General features: G+C 38.0%; 1 protein-coding gene across 1 annotated transcript; it reads left to right on the forward strand.

Moving 5' to 3' along the window:
- The first annotated feature begins 4,781 nt into the window (after positions 1–4,781).
- Positions 4,782–11,488, forward strand: LOC139123952 (complement factor B-like). Its single transcript, XM_070690097.1, has 8 exons — positions 4,782–4,845; positions 7,060–7,092; positions 7,328–7,389; positions 8,209–8,394; positions 8,662–8,835; positions 10,237–10,284; positions 10,483–10,570; positions 10,952–11,488. The coding sequence occupies exons 2-7, from the start codon at positions 7,088–7,090 to the stop codon at positions 10,557–10,559; spliced, it is 552 nt and encodes a 183-aa protein (XP_070546198.1). The 5' UTR covers positions 4,782–4,845; positions 7,060–7,087; the 3' UTR covers positions 10,560–10,570; positions 10,952–11,488.
- The last annotated feature ends 9,740 nt before the right edge of the window (positions 11,489–21,228 follow it).

Below are 21,228 nucleotides of genomic sequence, written 5' to 3' on the forward strand. Positions count from 1 at the left end.
GTAATGCGCTACTTCGTCAGAAATATATTTTGTTTATGCTGCAACAAAGCTAATGATGCTTCGGAGTACAGTCCGTCTACAGCGAGAAGGGGTGCAAGCAAATTGCAAATTCAATAGACTCTTGTCAAATGGGTGACATTGCTATGCATGTAGGAAGTCTGTCTGCCGTGTACTACCCGCCTTGTCTCTCAGCCTTTCAGGCTTGCGTTGTTGACAGTATTGCTGACGTCTTACCGTTCGGCTAGGAGCAGGTACTTTACATCCAAGAGATTGAAATTTTAAACATGGTATTCATTTTATAGTGATAGTAAACATAAGGGGCTGTCAACTTCAAATTTCAATCAGGATGCAAATTTTTCAAATGTACTGAGATAAAATGGTAGCTCCTTGTTTTTTTATGTTGAAAAAAAAGACATAGAATTTATTTTTATACATAAGTTTACAATGGTTCAACAAGTGTTATCAGCAGTAAAATTTGAAAGATTTTAAGTCTCTAAATTTCACTAAAAATTAAAAACGGTGAAGTGTACTTCATAATTCCAATAAATATTTACAATCACGTTATACATGCAATCATCGCAAGCGTGTCCTTCAACGAAACGTCACATTTTTTGCTATATCAGAGCAGATGTTCAAGTATCGTGCTGAATTAAGCACACACACTTAAATCTATGTCACCATTTTGACGGGGTACTCACCCTACACAATATATTACGATTTATGAGTAAATTTCTCACAAAGAGATGTTAATCGGGTCATTTCACTAGACTATTAGTGATCTGCAACGGGGCTACGACCAAAGCGGCCTGTCGAAGTTTGTACTGCTCTACCACTTGTGAGAGTACATTTTAAAGCCCTTGGTGTAAGAAAACTGTTCTCGATAGAGTTAACCCAGGGATGGCGGCCATGTTTAATTTCAAATATCGCCAAATCGTTTGTCATATGATTCTCTAGTACCAAATTTGCTCGATGTTCCCAATTTTTTATTTTCGCTTTTGAAAGAGAATGGATGAAATATCCCGGAGGAAAGTTTGAGCAAAACCTAAAAGTAGTTTTTGCTTGCTACCTGGGGTCTGGTCAATTTGAAATTTGGTATGTGGCAAGCATGTCTACTGTTCTTTTATATTTATTAATTGAAATTGTCTAAATGCCATCAACAGTGAGTACTATCACATTTATCAAAGGCATTTGGATCGGTCCAGTGGTTTGGCCGCCATATTGGATTTTTTGTAAATTCCGCTTTAATCAATCAAAATCTTAAACTCATGAATAAAACACCATTTGAACTGACATTTCATGCATCTTATCACTAGTGTGAATATTATTGTGTTTGTGAAAGCATTTGGATTGGTCGTGTGGTTTGGCCGCCATATTGAATTATTCATATAATCCAATTGAATCTACAAAAACTTAACTCCCGAACCAACTCACCATTTAAAAGGAAGAGTACTATAAGCTTGTCAACCATGGCAACAGCTTGGGTCCCACCAACACTGCCTTCAGCTTTTCATTAATTTTGTGAGAATCATACCTTCAAATTCAGTCGTAAAGTGTAAGTTCACCCTTGCTCCATAATGCTGATATATAATTCTTATTTGAGAGGCAGTTAACATGCTCTTGATTGATATACGAAATTTTGTATCTTTTTGACAAAAAGGCTCTTGCAATCTCACTTTCAGTCCAGCGTAGTATATGGTATGTTATCCAGTAAGAGCACATTTCTTTGATCGGTTTTCGGTTTAAGTTCAGGCATCCCTGAGGTGATTAGGTCGGCAGGCAGGCATTAATGGCAAAGGAAACGACAAACACATGGGCGAGCAGGAAGTCGGCCTGATTGGCTAACTCAAATGACACTAAAAAGACAAGGCTGTTGGACCGTGCCAATGTGTTCCTTCCCTTTCACTTCATTGTCTGTCTCTTTTCTTTTCCGCCTCTCTTTGTTACTCACGCTATTTCTCTTTTTGTCGTTTTATTTCTGTTTTTGCAGTTGTCTCTAATTCTCCTTAAGTCTGTTTTAATTGTTTGTCTGTTTACCTGTCTGTCCGTCTATCTGTCTGCTTGTCTGCCTTTGGGTTGTATCTATATGGTTGCGTTTCCCCTTTGCCTCTTTCTCTTTGCCTCGAACTATTCATATTACTGTAAAATGAGTTATCACTCAAATCAAATTACTTTTTAACGGACGACATAAATCTGAACGTAAGTGTACAAATTCCATAATAAATAAAATTGTAGATCCAATATTACGTTTAAAGAAGAATCAAGGATATCACTTCATGTAAATTAATTGGCATATTTTGATTACAAAATGAAATAATAAGAAATGCATTTCTCACGTAACAGTACCGGGGAATTTTATATTGTGGCTACTTTTAAAGGTGCGATGCTATACCAAATGAAAGTTTTTGACCAAGCTTCTTATCATGTGCTAATCACTATAAATCGTTGAAACAAATTTAATTTCATTACCAATACTCTGAATAAGGGAGGACGGTGCGCTCTAAACGTGAATCGAGTATACATTGCCTAATCAGGTCGTGGCACTTGTCTACTCTTCTTGTTCTTCAATACTTAAAGTTTAATTTTTCAGAATACGCCATTGATGATATAGTGTGTAAGGTGACTTTGCGATACTAGTCGCAGGTTACGGCTGTACATTCAACTTCATCAACCTAGTGGTATCCAAGGCTACCGACTGTTTGTTGAAATTACGATAACAAGAGTGTTTGATGACAAAACAACACTAAATTCAGTGATTTTTCGACCCTGTCCGGATGAATAAGCATCATGTACCTATACATCATGTCATTTTGACACTCTTTATGATACAGCTCATTTTCAGCTGCATTTGGGCAAGTACAGGTCACGAGACATAGTTTAAGTCTGTGCAGTGGTGCAGTACTTCAGGGCAGCCTTGCATACTTAATGTAAAGACACGGCCATGATCTCAATTTCTCACAGTTTACAATGCTAAAGATCCAAGCCTTCAAGAAAACACTGACGAATCATGACATTCAGCCTTTCGTTTATTTGCTTTTTTTCTAGACACTTGCAACTATTTGATTATTTCGAAAACAACTTTACACTTGACGAAACCATCCCCCTAAAGTAAGCAAAGAAACAAACCAGCTGCCAATTATTTGAAACGGCAGTGTCGACTTAGAGTGACAAACTACTTTAAGCATAACATGCCGTATTTTGCTCAAAATCCCTCTTCACAAAGATTGACTCAATTTTCACATTCATATGTTAACGTGGGGTTAAAATGTTGGTTTGGCTCACCTTTTTACCATGACAATTACCTGAATTGTAAAAATAATAGCATTTGAATTATTTAGCCACATGTGCTGATGCTCCGACAATGTGTTTAAGGCAATTTTAACTCTGTCCAGTACTTCAGGTCATAATTGTATAGCTTTTTAAAGGATATTACCTTGCTCTGGATTTCTCACAGTTTACAAAGCTTAATTTCGATTCTTTAAAAAGCACTTACGAATCATTAGCTTGATAAGTATGCCATAAAATAATAGGTTTTTCACAAGGCTAAGACGATTTTTGACATTTATTCAATCACAAGTTTGATGGACGTGACTTACCACTGTTGACAACACTCAGAACTAGTGTTCATTTCCAGCCATCTATGTCAGTACTATCCCCTAGACAAATGGTTATTTTCATCTATAATTACACACCTTGCCCTTATGTCTACATTGGCCTAATTTTCAATGATGTCCCTTTGCTGTCACTTCTTTGTCTTTCTCTTATCTTTTCGCTGTTTCTCCGTCATTCGCTCTATTTCCATTTTTCGTACAATTTCCGCCTATTTGTTTGCATGTCCTTCTCACTAAGTTTGTGTTTGATTGTCTGTCCATCTGTCTGCCTGCCTGCCTGAATGCCTGACTGAGTGTCTACATGCCTGTTAATCCTACTCTGCCTTTTTGCTCTTTTTCTCCGACTATTCCCATTCCTTTGTATTTATTAATGTAACGAGTAATTTGTCATGAATAAAAAAATCGGAACATAATTAGAATGTAGCGAATTTAACAAGGAAAAAAGTTTGACACTCAAAGAAAAGTTATCAAAAATCAAGGAAAAGCAGTCCATGTAAACTCCTAAAGAGTGAAATGTCAAGATGGACTGTATTTTGTCAATGTCACAGTGTTGGGAATTTTCTATTCGTGACCACTTTTAAATCTGTGATGCTATACTAAACTTTGGCCAGTAGATGACCAAGCTTGTAAATATGTGCGGATCACTCAAAATCGATGAAACATATTTTTATGTTCTTCACCACTACTCCACTGATATAGGAGGCAACACAAAAGTTATATAAATATATTTATTCAAATATGTTCATAATAGGTGATAATATATACAAAAGAGAACATTCCTGGATAGCAGAGTGTTGCTAAATGATAAATGGTCATGATAATTGTCATCATAATGAATTATACTGTGTGTTGACAACGCATTGGAGTCCAATGAATTTTCTTCCTTGGAAATGTGTTGTTGCAAAGCGAAAGGCGTTGTCAGGCAACACACTAATTGTAAATAACAAACAAGGGAAAACGACGTAGACGTTTCACTTAGTATTGACGAACATTAAAAAGCTTTTCGCTGGAAGAAGGCCAAAGTGAGCTCCCTAGCCATGTACTTAAAATCTCAGCCAATGAAAATCGGACATTGATGGTCATTCACTTCTTTTCGACCAATGACTGACAGCGGAAGCTCAATTGGTTGTCATGCAAAGTGTATAAAGTAGGCCTCCATTCTGTGTTTGTATCATTAGCTAATAGGGCGAGGCCGACAGAAGTTACACAAGAAAACATCAAGTACAGTAACTTGCAGGTGAGCATACATAATAATAGGCTATTACTTAACCCAACAGTTGGAAAATATCTCTGAGTAAGTGAACGTTTAAAACTGTAGAAAACATTGCTTTACTTAATTAATTAAGTAGCTCAGCGTTAATTTAGAATGCGCCTTTGTGAAAAATACTCCGACCTTTTACAACGCTTCTATGATCTATCTGTTGTGAGGGCTCGTTTTTGAAAGTCATGGAGTACGAACGATTTTCATTGGCTTACTTTTCTGAAAATAGGAACTGTTGTTGTTTCTTCAAAGAGTGAACACAGCAATGGCGGCTATGAAATTCAACTATCGAAAAGGATTCTCTGATTCCAAACTTTGCACAGTGACCCCTGATTTTTTATGTTGATTTGGCAAGAGAACGTTCAAAGTTTCATTGAGGAATGTTGAGCAAAAGCCTTTCTGTTTTTTTGGTGTGTGTACTACCTTTAAATCATGTGCTCAGTAGAACGCCAGATAGTTTAAATTATGTACGATACAAATAACAAGGTAAATGTTAGTATGAATGGCGTTTCGCTTACATTCCTTTAAAATTAATGTTTCTATACAGAAACATTAAAATGGAATATGTAAAAAAATGCCAGAGGAAAATTGTACCCAGGGCGAGAGAAATATAGAAGGGTTTATCGGATTCGATTCGATGCTACAGTGATGATTGACCTTTATCCGAACATCTTCTTTCTAGAAACACAGGAATCTCGATCTTTTTGAATTTCAAATATCGGTAATTGCTTAGTAATGTGTTTCTCTTGTCCCAAACTTTGCTCGGTGACTCCTGAATTTACCTTTTGGTTTGACAAAGAATGGTTGAAAGATTCGTTGAGGAAAGCTTGAGAAGTCACTTTTGAGGCTCAAATTACCTTTAGAGGAATAGAACGCCTGAAAATTCCTCTGAAATTCCTCAAAATGTACTCGAGTTTAATCATCATTGTAACGTACGTTTATCGAAAGTTTATTTCAAATTGACCAGTGTCATTCGTTTGACCATACACCATACACTTCTCGTTTGACCATACACTTCATAGGAATATAGATTCAAGAATACAAACTACGGTTCCCGAGAGAGACACCAACTTTTTCAGCATATTTTCAGATTGTTTCCGCTAATTGAGATTTTTTGACTCAACATGACTCTGATACATATGCAGTCAGCCTTCTCATTTTAACAGTTGTTTATCAGTATAAACTTTAATCACAAAACATTGCAGGAAACGGTAACTCTGGTCAGACCAACAAGTTCAAACATACTGTCATTAGTAAGACGGCAATCGGTTTGATAGAAAATGTGTTGTTGCTAAAATAATGTGTTGTCAAGATCTAAATATTAACCATTATATGATTTTTGCTCGTTGCAGCGATATAAGTAAATCCTTACTAATTCTTGCAAAACAAAGCTAAAGTGATTCCATATTTACTGGCACCATGCCTTGTTAGAAACAGCTAGTGAATTCAAACCGAAAAAGTTTTTTCAAACATAACTTTTCAAGTTGTGGTTTTCCTTTTGAAATAAGCCACATGAAGTGGCTTTGGACAAGTTGAAAAGAAATGTAGGATGCATCAACAAAGTCACAATGGTCAACAAACCAATTTACTTACTTCATACTGTTAAGAAGTCTGAGCCTCGACGCTCACTTAAAGACGCCTCCCTTGAAGACCTGGAATGACAGGCTACAAAAATATTCGAGTTACGGCTACAGCAGGTAGTCAGCGAGCTACTGCCTGACTATTTCTGTAACATTGAAACTTGAATAATTGAATTAAGCGATTTTGAATAAGCCAATTGTAAACTGTGTTGTGTTTTGGTCGAGATAAAGTGTTGCAGGCTTTAATGGCATGCGAATTTGTCTCGTAGAGACAACAAATCACTGGACTAAAAGGAATACATTTGATCATTCCATAGCAACAAGGTGACAATGCAAACTGTGAAACTCATAAAATGATCTCATAAAGAAATGATTAAACATGTTGACACTTAGAAAACCCCATGAAAAAAGACTCTTCACTATTCAACAGAACTTTGTTAAACAAAATATATCTTTTCACCCTCACAACCCCATACGTGGTCGCTAAATGCTTTCCTAAAATGTGATTTCTCTATCAGTCGATGAAATATTGTATTCATATTGTACTCATGAATTATAGAGATCTTTGTGTACTAATAGTTTGACAAATTTTGGCCGTTTCATTTTCAAGGTCTCCATTGTAACCCCGTCTTCACAAGATGAGGTGGGTCGATAAAGCTATTGATATCATATTTCTGATTGAGCAATAGTTGCTTTTCTACTGGGCTTCTGAATGTTCTGTAGCACCTAATTGGACATGTTAATTTGATTTACGATAAGCTTTAGATCACAACTCGCTGAAAACATTTAAAGGAATATTATCATGTTTACGATCGTTGCAAGCCTATACTATTGGTTATTTAATTCTTGTAAATTAACTTATTTTCTTATTCTAACAGATCTCAAATATCGTTGTTACTTGTAACCATCTTCTTGTATTTGACTTTTGATGGAACCGACGGTAAGATATTCTTTCTCAACTTGAACAAATCATGATGGAACAGCAAAACAAAACAATTTTGATAAATGAAAACAATATGGAAAAAAAAGAATGAGAAACACGCCAGCTAACTTCTCGGTAGGCATTTGAAACTAACACACAGATGGCACCATAGCGACAGTTGCATGTTTCAACATGGAAAGTAAATAAATGCATTTTTATGGAAAATTTGTATAGTAATGCGTAGAGACAAGTGGAGTTGAAAACTTTTGGAAATAACGAATTATGGTAAATTTATAGTGTATTGCGCACACACAATAATGAGGTTTTGAACCCGATTGAAAATTTTCTGTATTTTGTATCCTGAGTTGATAGCTCCTCTGGTGGACTGATTCTCCCCGAGGTTGTCTTTGGCCTAGTAAAGTGATGTATTCATTGCTCTGATAACGTTGGTATGCAATGTGTGATAGCGAGCATGTGAGTGCGAGAGCTTCATGAACTATATACAACATGTTGAGGAGTCGCAGTCAGAAAAAAGTAACAACTTAGCATGATTATTAAACCGCATTTTTAAGGGAGGGGATTTGTCCAAGCGGTTTTGACTTTGGCGTCGTCGCTAGTTGGCTGGGTGCCGTACGTTTTGAGTTCAAACCCAATAAAAAAATTACTGTCATTTCCATGTCAATAGCACGGTGTCTTATATTCTTGTGCTTATTTCTAGCAATCAGCTCTCGTTTTTCTGTTTTACAATGAATCTGACCACCTTGTTGTAATCTTTATTCCCTTTGAGAATATGTCGAATACGTTATGATTCTGTTCCTTCTTTTTCTATTTTGTCAGGTCAATGTGCAGTACCAACTCTTACACCGCCTCTACAATGGGTTGGTGGCACTGCAGCGTCAACTCCAATCGGCGATGGCGCCAGTGCCGATGTCAATATTGAGTGTGCGGATGGGTACACACTCTCTGGCACAGCTACTTTAAGCTGTACAGGTTCAGACTTAAGCGACTTACCAACCTGTACACGTAAGAATATATATTTTTATACATATACATCACGGTACCAATATTTCCAACCATAACCACCAGATAACATTCGATTTATATAACCATAAAATGGGAAACCTCGTGAATCGAAAAATGTATTCGAAAATCTTGAAAATCAACAGAGCATTTGTGACTCGCTTTATTATCAGTTATCTGGATTCAAACCAATGCCAAAGCATCATTTACTAGAGTTGACAGGCCCTGGACTACTTTTCTTAACTCGTCGATATTCATTTATTTCTTCAGCTGACGACTGTACTGATCCTGGTGCAGCACCAACAAACGGCCAGAAGACCGGAACTACCTACACACATGGATCAACAGTGACTTATACTTGTGATACTGGCTACACATTGAGTGGTCCTGGTGAACTGACTTGTACAGCTGGTTCATGGGATAACTCTCTACCAACTTGCACAGGTAGGACTTGATAATATTTGACCTCTTGGCCAAAATAATATGCTGCGTATCTCCATCGTCTTGTAAAGGACTGGGAATTGTTAAGGCTTGTACCGTAGTGAGGTATGATCGCGACGAATAAATCAAAAGCAACGTGGATTTGTGTTCAGTTGGTCTGCCAATGCTGACACTGGAAAACGTAGACCTAATATTTCAAATTGTAAACGTGTAAATGTATGCAAGAAGTCTAAAATCAAGAAAACGCTACGTTATTGGCAGTTTTTTTTAAGGTAGAATGAGTCTTGGTGACAGATATTCTGATTTAACAGAATCATATTTCGTCTTCTACAAGAGGGGTCTCATCTTTTTGTAAAAATCTAAAGTTTAATTTTCCCCAGGAGTATCGTCGTTAACAAATTGTCATTAGCAAAACCTGATATTTATTCTTGACTGGAAAGGAAATGATTTAAACCTCTCATTGGAAAGTTTGGATTTAAATTTAAGGTCTTTCAATTTCGAGGCGCCGACTACCTTAAGTGGGTTTCCAAATTATGCAGAGCGATGAACATGCATTCAGATTACTCTTCAATGGTACACACCTATTACCTGGTCATGAGAGCTATAGGGCTCGTTTATTATCCCTAGAGGCCGTGTGTTACCAGATACTCACCGGTATTGCCTGACGCCGTAGACCAAGGGGTATAGTGATATGTTTCTGGTAAGGCATGGCCATGATGGGTAATTAACGGCCTAATAGCCCGAATAGAGACTGGTTATAGGTGTATTATAACATACCATAAGCTTATGCTGTTCTATGTTATTGCTTTTAATGTGTTCCCATTTATAGAAACAGTATCAATACATCTTGTGAAATTTACTTGGCTATACTCAATAGTGGTAACGGTAGTGCCAATTTCTTCGCCAAGAGAAGCAAAAAGTGCCACTAGCATGCAACATAACGTCCTTTGATTCACTAGAATATTTTTATCAATGAACTCTTAAAATTCTTACGCTATTAGAATGGAAATCGTGCCGTTTTAATGGTCAGGGGCTCGTCGTTCATCCCTGGCATTCTATATACTCCAACCATCCATCATTGCTCCATAGCTGCAGACTGCGCTAGAGGTACGGTCACGTGACCGCGCAGATGTTCGAATGCTATCTCCATATGGGAATATCGTTGAAATAATGTCATCTGGCGATATTTTGACAAGAATTTCAACATACTGTTATGATATAATAGCTATAAATCACACCGAGCAACAATATAACACTCGGTTTTGACCAGTTCACTTCATACATGCACTCCCTCGTGCATGTATGTCGTGAACTGGTCAATATCTCGTTGTATACATCTCTGGGTGTGCTTTATTGCTTATATATGCTCCCATTTTATCCAATTTATCTGTCGTATTTTTTCAGAGGGGACAGCTACCACTACTGAAGCCGCAACAACTGAGGCTGACTCAGGTAGGTTTTGTTGCGTTTAGCAATTTTGTCTTTAAAGTAATAATGGAAATCAATAGTTCGGATGGTTTGAATGCTGTCTGGTGCTTCGTCGGAATAATATTTTATAAAAGCAATCATAGACAGAATTTTGCGTATTTTACAATTTGTTGAGCGATTACATCCATATTAAATCAACATTCATATTTATTTCATGGTCAGGTGAAAGTGGTGCCGGAGTTGCAACGTTTAGTTTTTTCATGATTCCTGCTGTTATCTTGGCCCTATTCAGCAATTAGGAAGTTTCGACGTGAGTATTTTAATCACTGTAGCTCTATTTTTTCCACACGCATGAAGACTGTAGATAATAATTGTGGTAATAAACAAGCCTTGAGAGGAACAGAACATATATATATATTTATCTGATCTATGATCTCGACTACTTATCATCGAGATACCGACTTTGTTTTTTATCTCATATTTATGTTTGTTTTACACGCTCAAAGGGTTTCCTATTTCTCGCAATGTTGTTATGAATCATAAAAGATGGTTTCATAATTTAAGCTTAAAATGGATGCAGGATAATTCTATGCATAGCAAGACAAGCTAATCAAACTCGTTCAATAGAATACATGTAATGATATTTATTTATTGTTTCGTCATCTGTATCTCCTATTTCTTTCTTTTACAGAACCTGGCAGAATACATTAATAAACTGTAGCCTAAAAGGTACATCAGTATAACTGTTGCCGGTTTTAAACCTATCATCGTGATCACTCTTGTGGATTTTTGACAGTGCTATGGATGACGTAAAACGAGGAATCTTCAAGTCAAGGACTACTTAGTTTTTAGAATGACTCCGTACTTGAGATTCACATTGGTCTAGCAGATAGGTTTTTAACGCATTTCTAGCATGAAATTACCATTAACATTCCAGTTTAGTTTTCCAATATTGCAAACTGAAGCAATTTACAGACCATGTAACAAACAGTATTGGCAACACTGATGGTATTAACACTGGAACTTAGCAATTGCTTACTGAACACATGTTATGAAAAATTGTCGTTCCAGTTGTCTAGATAGTCTTAGTATTTCATCATCGTAATTTGTTACATGGGGTGATGATGGATCAGGAAATATTATGACATGTCAAACATTTGGTCTGGTTCCGTGAATGTTCTGCCAATGCTTATGGTTTCAATAGAATAAAGAATGTCTTTAGCTGTAATTGGAGCAAATTCAATCGATTATTTTCTTTCCTACATTTAAATAAAATTAAAAATATCAGTGTTGTAAGAGGAAATGGCTCCTTGCGTACAGCCAAACAATCCATGGATACCGATGGCAAAATACCTGGTATGACATTCTTGCACTGACGAGACGATATACTGTCTCCACAAATTTAATTCTTCTGTTCTGACTACAGCTAGGCAGGCAGGCTCTGTAGTGAACAGACAATTTTTCATTTCGTTTACGTGAAACTGGAGTATTGTATTTTACAGACGTGTCAACACTAAAAGCGATGGTACCTTAAAACCTTTCTGAAATTTTGCCAATGTTAAAATCACAGTGTCTGTCTTGGGAAACCGTATTTTCTTGCAATTGTTGTAGGAAACAGATGAGAGTTAGGATCAAAGTCCTGTACTACTCAAATGTAAATGAAAACGTGGGGTTATTTTCTCCTACGAGCTAGAAGACTGGATGGGAATCACTATCACTTTTTTCCGGAATAATAATGGGAATCCATGAACGTTTCATCTGGAAAGAGTGAAGTGTAAAAAGTCCTATTCAAGACACTTCAGCATACGAATTGCCTTAAATGCCAGAAATTGGATAAATTGTTCCTAGTTGATCATTCCGTGGTATAGAAATACTTGACGTCAAACTTAAATAAAAAACCTGACAATTAAATCGATTATTGTCTAGATTGCCAACAATTAATGCAAAAAACCTACCAAGACCATTTAAACTCAGTTCAACCTGATGCTGGTCCGGATATCGTCTCCCTCGACTGCATTGGTTTCTCTCTTATTTCAGAAAATCTCTCCTGAACTGTGGTCCTTACGTGTGCGTGTGAAACAGTTACGTTGTTTTTAGAAGGCATTCATTCTGACTTTCGTCAAAATATCGTCTTACGCGACTAAATTGGCTGTTTCCTCAGAACATCTCTCCTGTAGTCTTATCAATGATATTCAGATTCAGATTCAGAAAACTTTATTATCTCCTCTAGAGAAATTTACATGTGGTTCTTAACACCACACACACAACACACAATACACACAAAGGGATAGAACTGAGACTGGACATGACCCTAATTAATTTGACTCGTTTAAATTGAAATTGAATTCGGAATAAAACTCAGCTTCGTTCTCACAGCTCTACACTTTGGAACCCGTAAACGACGGCCTGATGGCAGGTTCTCATAAAATCTACTTAAGACGTGATTTTGATCTTTTAATATCTCTCTTGCCTTCTTTTTTATGCGTCGGATATATAGATCACTGAAATTTAACTGTCGCCCATCCACAATCTTGTTACATACATTCACAATTCTACCTAGAATGCTTTTGCCAAACTCAAACCTCCAAACCAGCCTAAAATGAAAATGTCAACACGGATTCGATAAAACAACGATAAAACGTTTTTAAGATTGCAGAATTGACACTGAGTGATCTGAGCTTCTGAAGGCAATAAATCCTGGACTGACACTTTGAGTTAATGTAATCAATGTGTGCTTTAAAATTGAGCTTGTTGTCTAAGATAGTACCTAAATATTTGTATGTAGTAACCCTTTCTACTGCAACATCATCTATCAAGAGACTGGGAATGACTGTTGGTTTTGTCCTGAAATCAATAACCATTTCCTTTGTCTTTTTCACATTCAAATCAAGATAGTTTTATTTACACCATTTCGCAAATTTTTCAACTTCACTAAGTAGGTGGTATCAGAGTTGGATAAATCTACTGACGCAGAGTCATCAAAGTACTTGACAAGTGGACAAAATTATGTTGTTTTTGGATGACATGTCCAAGATTAAACCAGAGAAGACAATGTCCACCAGCGCAGGTCAACTTCAGTGACCCAAGACGGGACATCTCCCTCACAAAGGCGCATCTTTTGACGCCCTATTTTGAGATTTAATCACGGTAATTGTTCTCCAGCCAATAACATGGCTTACATGTTGATGAGTAACTGAAAATGTGGACATACTTTTCTTTTAAACTAATCAACAACGTCATCTTATGCGTTACAGTGATATGTTCACTTAACGATTAACAAAGGCAACACTTTTCAGAACCTTTTGAACTTTTGAACCTATTGAATTTTTGAACTTTTAGGCACATCTCCTGGTAAAGTTAAAGATCTTCATCGCCCTCCCTCCCCACCTTTTGGAGGTTTTTCTTGTATTGGCGGAGCTATTTGATCAATGAGTTGCACAGAAATATTTGAATTCAAACTTCAAAGAAAAACCGATAAATAAATCTAATATGTCTGTCCACCTGATGCTAAACCTGCATTGAGTTCTCCCTAATTTCAGAACACCTCTGTTTAAGCCTGCACTGACTGTATGCAGTCTTATCTATGAGTGTGAGACATTTATGTTGTGTTCAGAGGCATGCCAAAGGTTAAACCCAGCGACACCATAAAGCTATTATCATTGTCTTTCAGCAACGCAATTTTGTTTAACATTTTCACACTATAATAAGACATTAAGGATGATAAATACCAAATCGATGATTTTGGACTTTGTGGATCGGGAAGAGAGAAGGCAAAATACACGCATACATTACTGTGAAGGTTCCCCTAAACGCAAATCACTTTCAACCCGCAGTCTTTGCACAGTTTGAAGTATAGTTTACCTCCGAAAAGACAATGTCCGCCAGGGTATCTTCAACTACCCAAGAGAGGACATTTACCTCACGAAGGCGTACTATATCATGCCCTCTTTTAAGATTTAATTCCGGGTAAATATTCCCCAACTAGTAAAATAACTCAAACAATTTATCGTTAAGGAGATAATGAAACTGTTTGCATTAGATTTCCGCTTCCAAATCATGAATGAAGAAAGTTATCTTGATCTGTCACAGTTATATTTTCACTTATCTATCAACGAAGCAACTATTGTTTCAGAACCAGTGTTCTGTAGCGGCTGGCTGGCTGCTTCGAAAGCCTGTTGTTTCACAGAGGTTTTCATCACCTGCGAAATGCAATCCCATCCACACACATTACTTTGGTGAGCACCAAATGGTATGTTTGATTTATTTTACGCGGCTAATATCAAATAGGATAGCAGCTACGATTCCCTACCTGCCTGTTGGAACATGAACGCAGCAACCTCCTCATAAAACGGGGGTACTCATGAATGAGTCAGCAAATTATTCAATCAAGCGTAAGTTTTCATCTACAAAAGGTGAATTTGTTTTCCTGAAGCTTAGTGCCATTTGATCAGGCATGTGTATAAGCGAGACAAAATGTGTGTCTGGTTTAGGAGGGAAATTACAACGGACTTCTAGAACATGTTATGACAGTTCTTCCCTGTGTGTTTATAAACAGTCTCCCGTTGCCTTTACGGACACGCTAATTGCAACCTCTGCTCACTCGACCAAACACTGCTGTTAGTCAATAACATTGCCTTGTTGCCTATCGTGTTGACCTTCAGGGGATTAAATCAGTCTGTCAGCCTCCAGTGATATACTGCTGACGTGAAAGACATAAATCAAAAGAATGAACGGATTCCTTACTCTCCCTTCGCTTAGTAGTGAAAGGGAAGTTCATGGCACAAAAACAAAATAATTGATGTGCATATTAGGCCACAGTAATTAAGCACACAGAAAAGCGAATAAATCGTCTACTTTTGTGCGAGATAAGTAAGGTACTGCGGGACTAGTTTGGTTTAGCAAAACGAAAGAAATACGGTGATGAACGTTGGGTGAAAATGCAGTTACTATCAATGCACAATAGTTGTCTGATACCCTGTCCCATTTCTACCGCTGGCTGCGCTTCTCACGAAAATAGAGTCACTGACGGGCATCAGTTTAGTCAGAATTTTGAGAGCATATTAATGACAACAGTCACCGGACAAGATCATGTGATCAGCACATCTGTACTGTGGCAAGCTTGGAAATTAGATGACGAAACATAGAACGTTGAAGTTGTTTGCACGGCTTCACATTTAAATCTCCGACTATGTTCTCCTATGATGGCATTTTGTGGTGAAATTATGATTATAGTTTATGGTTTAGACTTTTGATCATAAGTGACAAACGATCCCTTATTTCGCATACACGACAGTACAACAAACATAAGAGTTTTCCTTTTGTTCTAATCTATTTCGACAAGGCATGTTTGGTTCGGAAAACCATCAAAGTAAAAATGACTTTCATGGACAAACGAAATCTAAGTTCTCAGGCGGCTCTAGGTTTGAAATGCATCAATCACTGGGATGGTAATTCTGACCAGTGACTGCGATGCTTACAAAAGCCCACACCGGATCCTATTCTTGTGAGCAGCGCAGCCAGCGGTAGAAATGGGGCAGGCGACCTGACTATGCACAGTAATTGAAAGCGGAAGGCTCATCTTAGGTAAAGGACGAGAATTTTGGCTTCAAATTACCATAAATTTTAAACTATTTACTCTGCCTTTTCCCAGGAAAACAATAAACTTACAGCACGAGATCAAACTACGATAATTATTGGAATTCCAATATATGAATCACTAAAGGGGTTTGGATTTGTTAGGGTATTTTGCTTTCTTTTGTCTTGCTTTTTGTCAGTGTTAACGTTTCTGATATGAATGAACCAATTCTCTACCAGATGAAATGAGGCATCCAATCGGGAAGAGTAATGTCCAAATGTGTTTCAATCACGGTCCCTCCACAAAGGAAGGGACCGTGTTTCAATCAAGCCTTCCGAATTCTTTGACTCCGGCATTTTCCAAATAAGGTTTAAACTCGACACTCAGCGGTCACACATCGTAAAATTCGTGAAGGCAACAAAACGTGACTGTTATCTTACCGTAAGACTTACAAGAGCGTAAAATGTCGATCGCGTGCACGCCCTTGTCAAGCTAGCTACCTGTTGCAGTACTGATACGGGCCATAGTCAGAGCGCCATCATCGTTGAGACTTTACTCTGCCTCAGCCAGACTAAGGTTCAAAGTATAATTTAATTTACATAATATATATGTCTGCGTCAAACACAAAGAGAACAGGGAAGATAAAAGTTTGATCAAGCTGTTCTAATTTAAAGTCACGTCGATTTTATAAAACCGGGAACGAACGCCACAGTTTTTAATACGTTGCCATTTCTACCTGTTCAGAGCAACAGCAACTCTTGTATTCAGGATTATTATCACCGATAGCTGAAAAGTTAATAACACGTCATGTAAATTTACGTTTAAGCCATCGAAACCACCTGGCGACTTGACATGGAACTTTAATAGGAATATTCACGAGATTCGATATGAAAATTCATTCCAGGGTACTGTGAAAACATCGTCAGAGCGCCTCTGCAGCTTGAAATGTGAGGTCAGTTCTCTACATACATTGATTCTCTGCTCTATTTTTACCGTTGAGTGCGCTGTACTCATAACGAACGAATTGCTGTTTTCTCCATGACTGCCAGCCTAATCGAGCAATCAGAACGATACAATAGTTTCTAAAGACATAAAAGTTGTAAAAATGCCAACATGGAATTTGGCAACTTTTCAACTTTGTTCGCCAACCAGTATCTTAGTTTGCAGAATGGCTTTCGCATATATGTATACATACAGACCCTTGTTGGGATCACGGTGCAGACAGTGGCAGAAATGGAACGGGAACAAGGCTGAACAAACAGCGACTGTGCTACGGTCTCCTTAACCTTTATGATGTTTCATCCACATCTCAAGATATTTAACATGAGAAAGGTACTTGGATATGCATCACGTCAGTATGTTTTGACATTAGAAGACATGGGCCAAGAGGAAAACAATATTTTTTCTCACTTTTATTGGTAAAGCTACAGACCGTGAGAGCGATATCGATTTTTAGTTTGGGAACCAGTAAAATCTCCCTCAAGTTACATTGTAGACTGACTCTCAGTCGCTGGAATTTTCTCGGCATACGCAGTAACCAACCACTAACGTGACAGCCTGCTTAAGTTTATTCCTTCAATTTACTCTGTACAGACTTGAAGCAAGACTAGTTTAAACTGTTACTGATGCCTTCGAGAGTAGAGTTTACAAAATAGAGAGACAGCCGACAGCACTAAAAAATGCAATGAGGAAGTATGTATTGTCGCGATTTCATGCAAAAAATTGGCCAAAGTTGAAGCGCTGATTCCAGGAAGACTCCAGTCCATGCAATTCTATGCCAAATCAAAATACACATCAATATAAAATAATTTTCGTACTACTTTTATGTTTGATACAATCAGAACCATCTTGCTGGTTATCATACAATCCAAGTCCTTGTTTTATCACTTACAATTTTAAAAAATGTAGTTGTTGAAATTATATACGCATCGGGAGTTATCAAAATTGTATAAACAAGGGGGAAATTTTTACTGTCATCTGGACAGTTTGTTGGACAACAGTAGGAAGCTATGTCTTAACGTGTGACTATGTTGCACAAACAATTCTGGCTGCCTAATCGAGGTAATTTACGAGTATCTCCTCCTTGAATCACACAAGTACCGGTACTACAAAGGACGACTTACACTACTTTACAGCGAATTTGAACGAAGCAACGTTCATTTCATCGCACTCATGACGATTGCAATTCACGTTGAAATAATGCAGATATTGCACGATCATGCCTACTTTCCATTTTCTCTCTCCGTAGGTTGAACATAAATTCACCTTGTGCTTTGAAAAAGGCTAGTTTTACAGTGACAAAACAGAGATAAATGGATTTGGGTGTTCACTGCGCTACTTACGTAATCATATATTATGCTGGGGTTTTAATTTTCTAATAATTTTCTGTTTGGTTTACCATTTGTAGAGGCTTATATAAATTTTACGGGGAAATAAAATTTGCACACACATTATTTCGAAGAAAATGGAAAAATGTATATCCTCTTAGAGTTAACACAGGGGTGACGGCAATTTTGAATTTCAAGTATCGGTAAATTTTTAGTAAGATCTTTATCTTGTACTAAACTTGAAATCTGACAAATCAGAAAGCCGCAATATTGTCTATCCTTGTTCTAACGACAAAAATAATATACTTTAAATTTGCCTAGTTTTCAAGTTTGAATTCAGAGGAAGACTTGAGTAGAAGCACGAGTGTCCCCGAAAGCCGACCGGAAGTAAACAAAGATCCAAGATGGCTGCGCCCATGGTAGCTGACTGGACGCTGCTTAGCAGTGGATCGCGTGTGTTGTCGCCGACTTTCATGTGCGGACATTACACCGGACTTACAATCGCGCTCATCGTCGAACAATAGTTAAAGTCGCGTGTGAACTATTTGTGTTTCCGAGCCGCGTGGTCAAGTCTGAGGTACCTCTGCGGTAACGTTAAGTTTTTCATAGAAATTGTTAAGCATTTAGAAAGGGTTTGAACAGAGTTTTTGTACTGAAAGTGTGTTCGACTCCTGCCGTCGGGAGGTCGATCAGTACGGTTATTGTTACCATGGAGTAATATTTGTAGTTTTGAAGTACGGTTTTACTATTTTGTATGTAGACGCCAATAATTTGACACAATATAGTAGTAATACACGGAAGTTGTTTGTTACATTATAATGGGGCTACCTCCATGCATTATATGAGTGTGGTAGTTCCTCATTTCATGCCCCGTGTTCTGTAGCCCTGCGTACAGGTCTGTGTGTTCCCGGCATAGTATACGGCCGCCACCACAGCCCTGCAACGGTCTATGAAGATAACCGAGGTCTCTGCGACCAGGATCTGGACCGCAATGAAAAAATGGTCTTTTGGCCGAAATTCTGCACTATCGGGGCAAAATCCTTTCCCAGCCTACCTTTATCTCCTAACCTAGCTGTGATATCGCAGCGGTACATGTGGCATGTATCGAACGCGCTCGGGTCATTGGGGTCATCGCCACAGGCGATGACCCAATGATCCGAATGCGTTCGATACATGCCACATGTACTGCTGCGATATCACAGCTACTCCTAACCGACCCCAAAAAGATGCGATTAACTTCCACCGACGTCCAAAACCGCTCGTTTTCTGAAACATAACGTACTCGACAAGTTGTTTACCCATGGAGATCGCCATTTTGAATCTCGCTGCAGAGACCCCAGTTATCTCCATAGACTGTTGCAGGGCTGTGGTGGAGGCCGTATAACGCCGGGAACACACAGACCTGTACACAGGGCTACATGCTCTGTTGCTACTGCTGAGAGGTTAACGCTAGTATCGGACTAGTTGGCCCTGCTAGAGAAATAAATTTGGCTGAGCTTTGGTCGGTTATCATTCTGCCGTCTCGAAACATCGGTTACACCATTAGCAACATTTCGGTGAAATCCCAAAGTCAATTTTGTTTCCATTACTCCATACAAACCTTTGTAAAATTTGAACCCCCCCCCCTTCAATCATTGATTGTAAAATTTGACCCCCTAAAACGGTTTTGTAAAAGTCAACCCCCCCTAATTTCCACCACCCCCCCCCCCTTCCTGTAAAAAACGAATGCTCCCTAAGCACTGCTGTGAAAGCCAAATTTCGGAGACAGACGTGTGAATATGTAACTGAGGTGAGCATGAGAGGTTACATCAGTCCTAACTATGATCGCTACTTGGGCTTTTGGACAAAATAAAGCGTGATTAAAACTGATGGGAATTTTGAAACAAAGATATCTACCACATACCGCCAGGTGTATTTAATCTAACAAACTTATGTTCCAAAATTTATGTGTACCAGACTGAATACATTCTTTTGGATCATCACATGTGTACTGAGACACTGGTGAGAATTAAATGCTCATTACGCTCATATTTGAAATTAAAATGTGTCTGCGGCAAAGTGTTAAGATAACGTATCAGGAAGACCCATGCAATGCGAATAAAGGTCTAAAAGAAGCCAAACAGAGCGAATGATACACAATTTGTTGTCTAACCCGCTCTGAACCTAGCAGCTAACAACGATTTTAACAATAATTTAATCAGGCGTATCTTTCCCTGAAAAAGTGGCTTTGGGGAATAATTGCTGGGTTATATCTGCCCTTCAAGTACGATTTGAAACAAACCTATCAAGCCCACTGGTGTCCCCATTCTTCATTTCCAAGCACGAACAAAATCTCTCTTCCTCTTTTGCTACGCAAACGGCAATATGACGCCCGCTCGCGCCCATCAAAGTTCTCTGAAATTGCGACCACATCACTGTTATAAGAATGAGTGAGCATGCCACTTGTTTTACCTTGACCTTTATAAATCCAACAAAGTTTCCATGATCACTTTTAATATGACCTATGACTTAGGATGTTTGCCCCTCTAAGCCGATGAATGTTTCTTTTCAACTACCATCAAGGCTCTGTTCACAATGCATATAGGCGTCACACTATACGCTGCATCACAGGTTTAAACAAGCTTGGAACAAAGCTACTTTTTGTGTATGTCATCTCAACGCACTTTGAAAATGTTTGAGTGGACGCAAATATTTCCTACATAGGTGCGCTTATACGTGATATCATACAATACAGGCCATAAAGACAGAAAAATTAAGACAATAAAACAACAACGAGCGAACACAGCGATCCCATCAAACTTTTACTGGACACCGAACGTTTGAAGGAGTTTGTAACTCAAACACTGTAATACGGTCTAACCTGACTTGCCTGGTTGAATATATTACATTTTTAATTTGAAAGAAAATGACCCATAAAAATATGAATACCTAGGGTAATAAAACGTTTTAAGCAAATTAAAACAAGTACTGAAATGTCACGACGCAGAAAGAATTATGGCTTTGTCTGTCGTAAGTGAGGTTTCGTCTCTATTTGAATAAACCAGTTGATAATTACAACTTCGTAAT

Source organism: Ptychodera flava, assembly GCF_041260155.1.
Source record: "Ptychodera flava strain L36383 chromosome 23 unlocalized genomic scaffold, AS_Pfla_20210202 Scaffold_23__1_contigs__length_28996876_pilon, whole genome shotgun sequence".
Taxonomy (NCBI): Eukaryota; Metazoa; Hemichordata; class Enteropneusta; family Ptychoderidae; genus Ptychodera; species Ptychodera flava.

Excerpts from the sequence above, each read along its gene's own strand:
- LOC139123952 (XM_070690097.1), top strand. Across the intron at positions 8,395-8,661 it reads CGACTTACCAACCTGTACAC|CTGACGACTGTACTGATCCT; the intron begins GTAAGAATATAT and ends TTATTTCTTCAG. Across the intron at positions 10,285-10,482 it reads AACAACTGAGGCTGACTCAG|GTGAAAGTGGTGCCGGAGTT; the intron begins GTAGGTTTTGTT and ends TTTCATGGTCAG.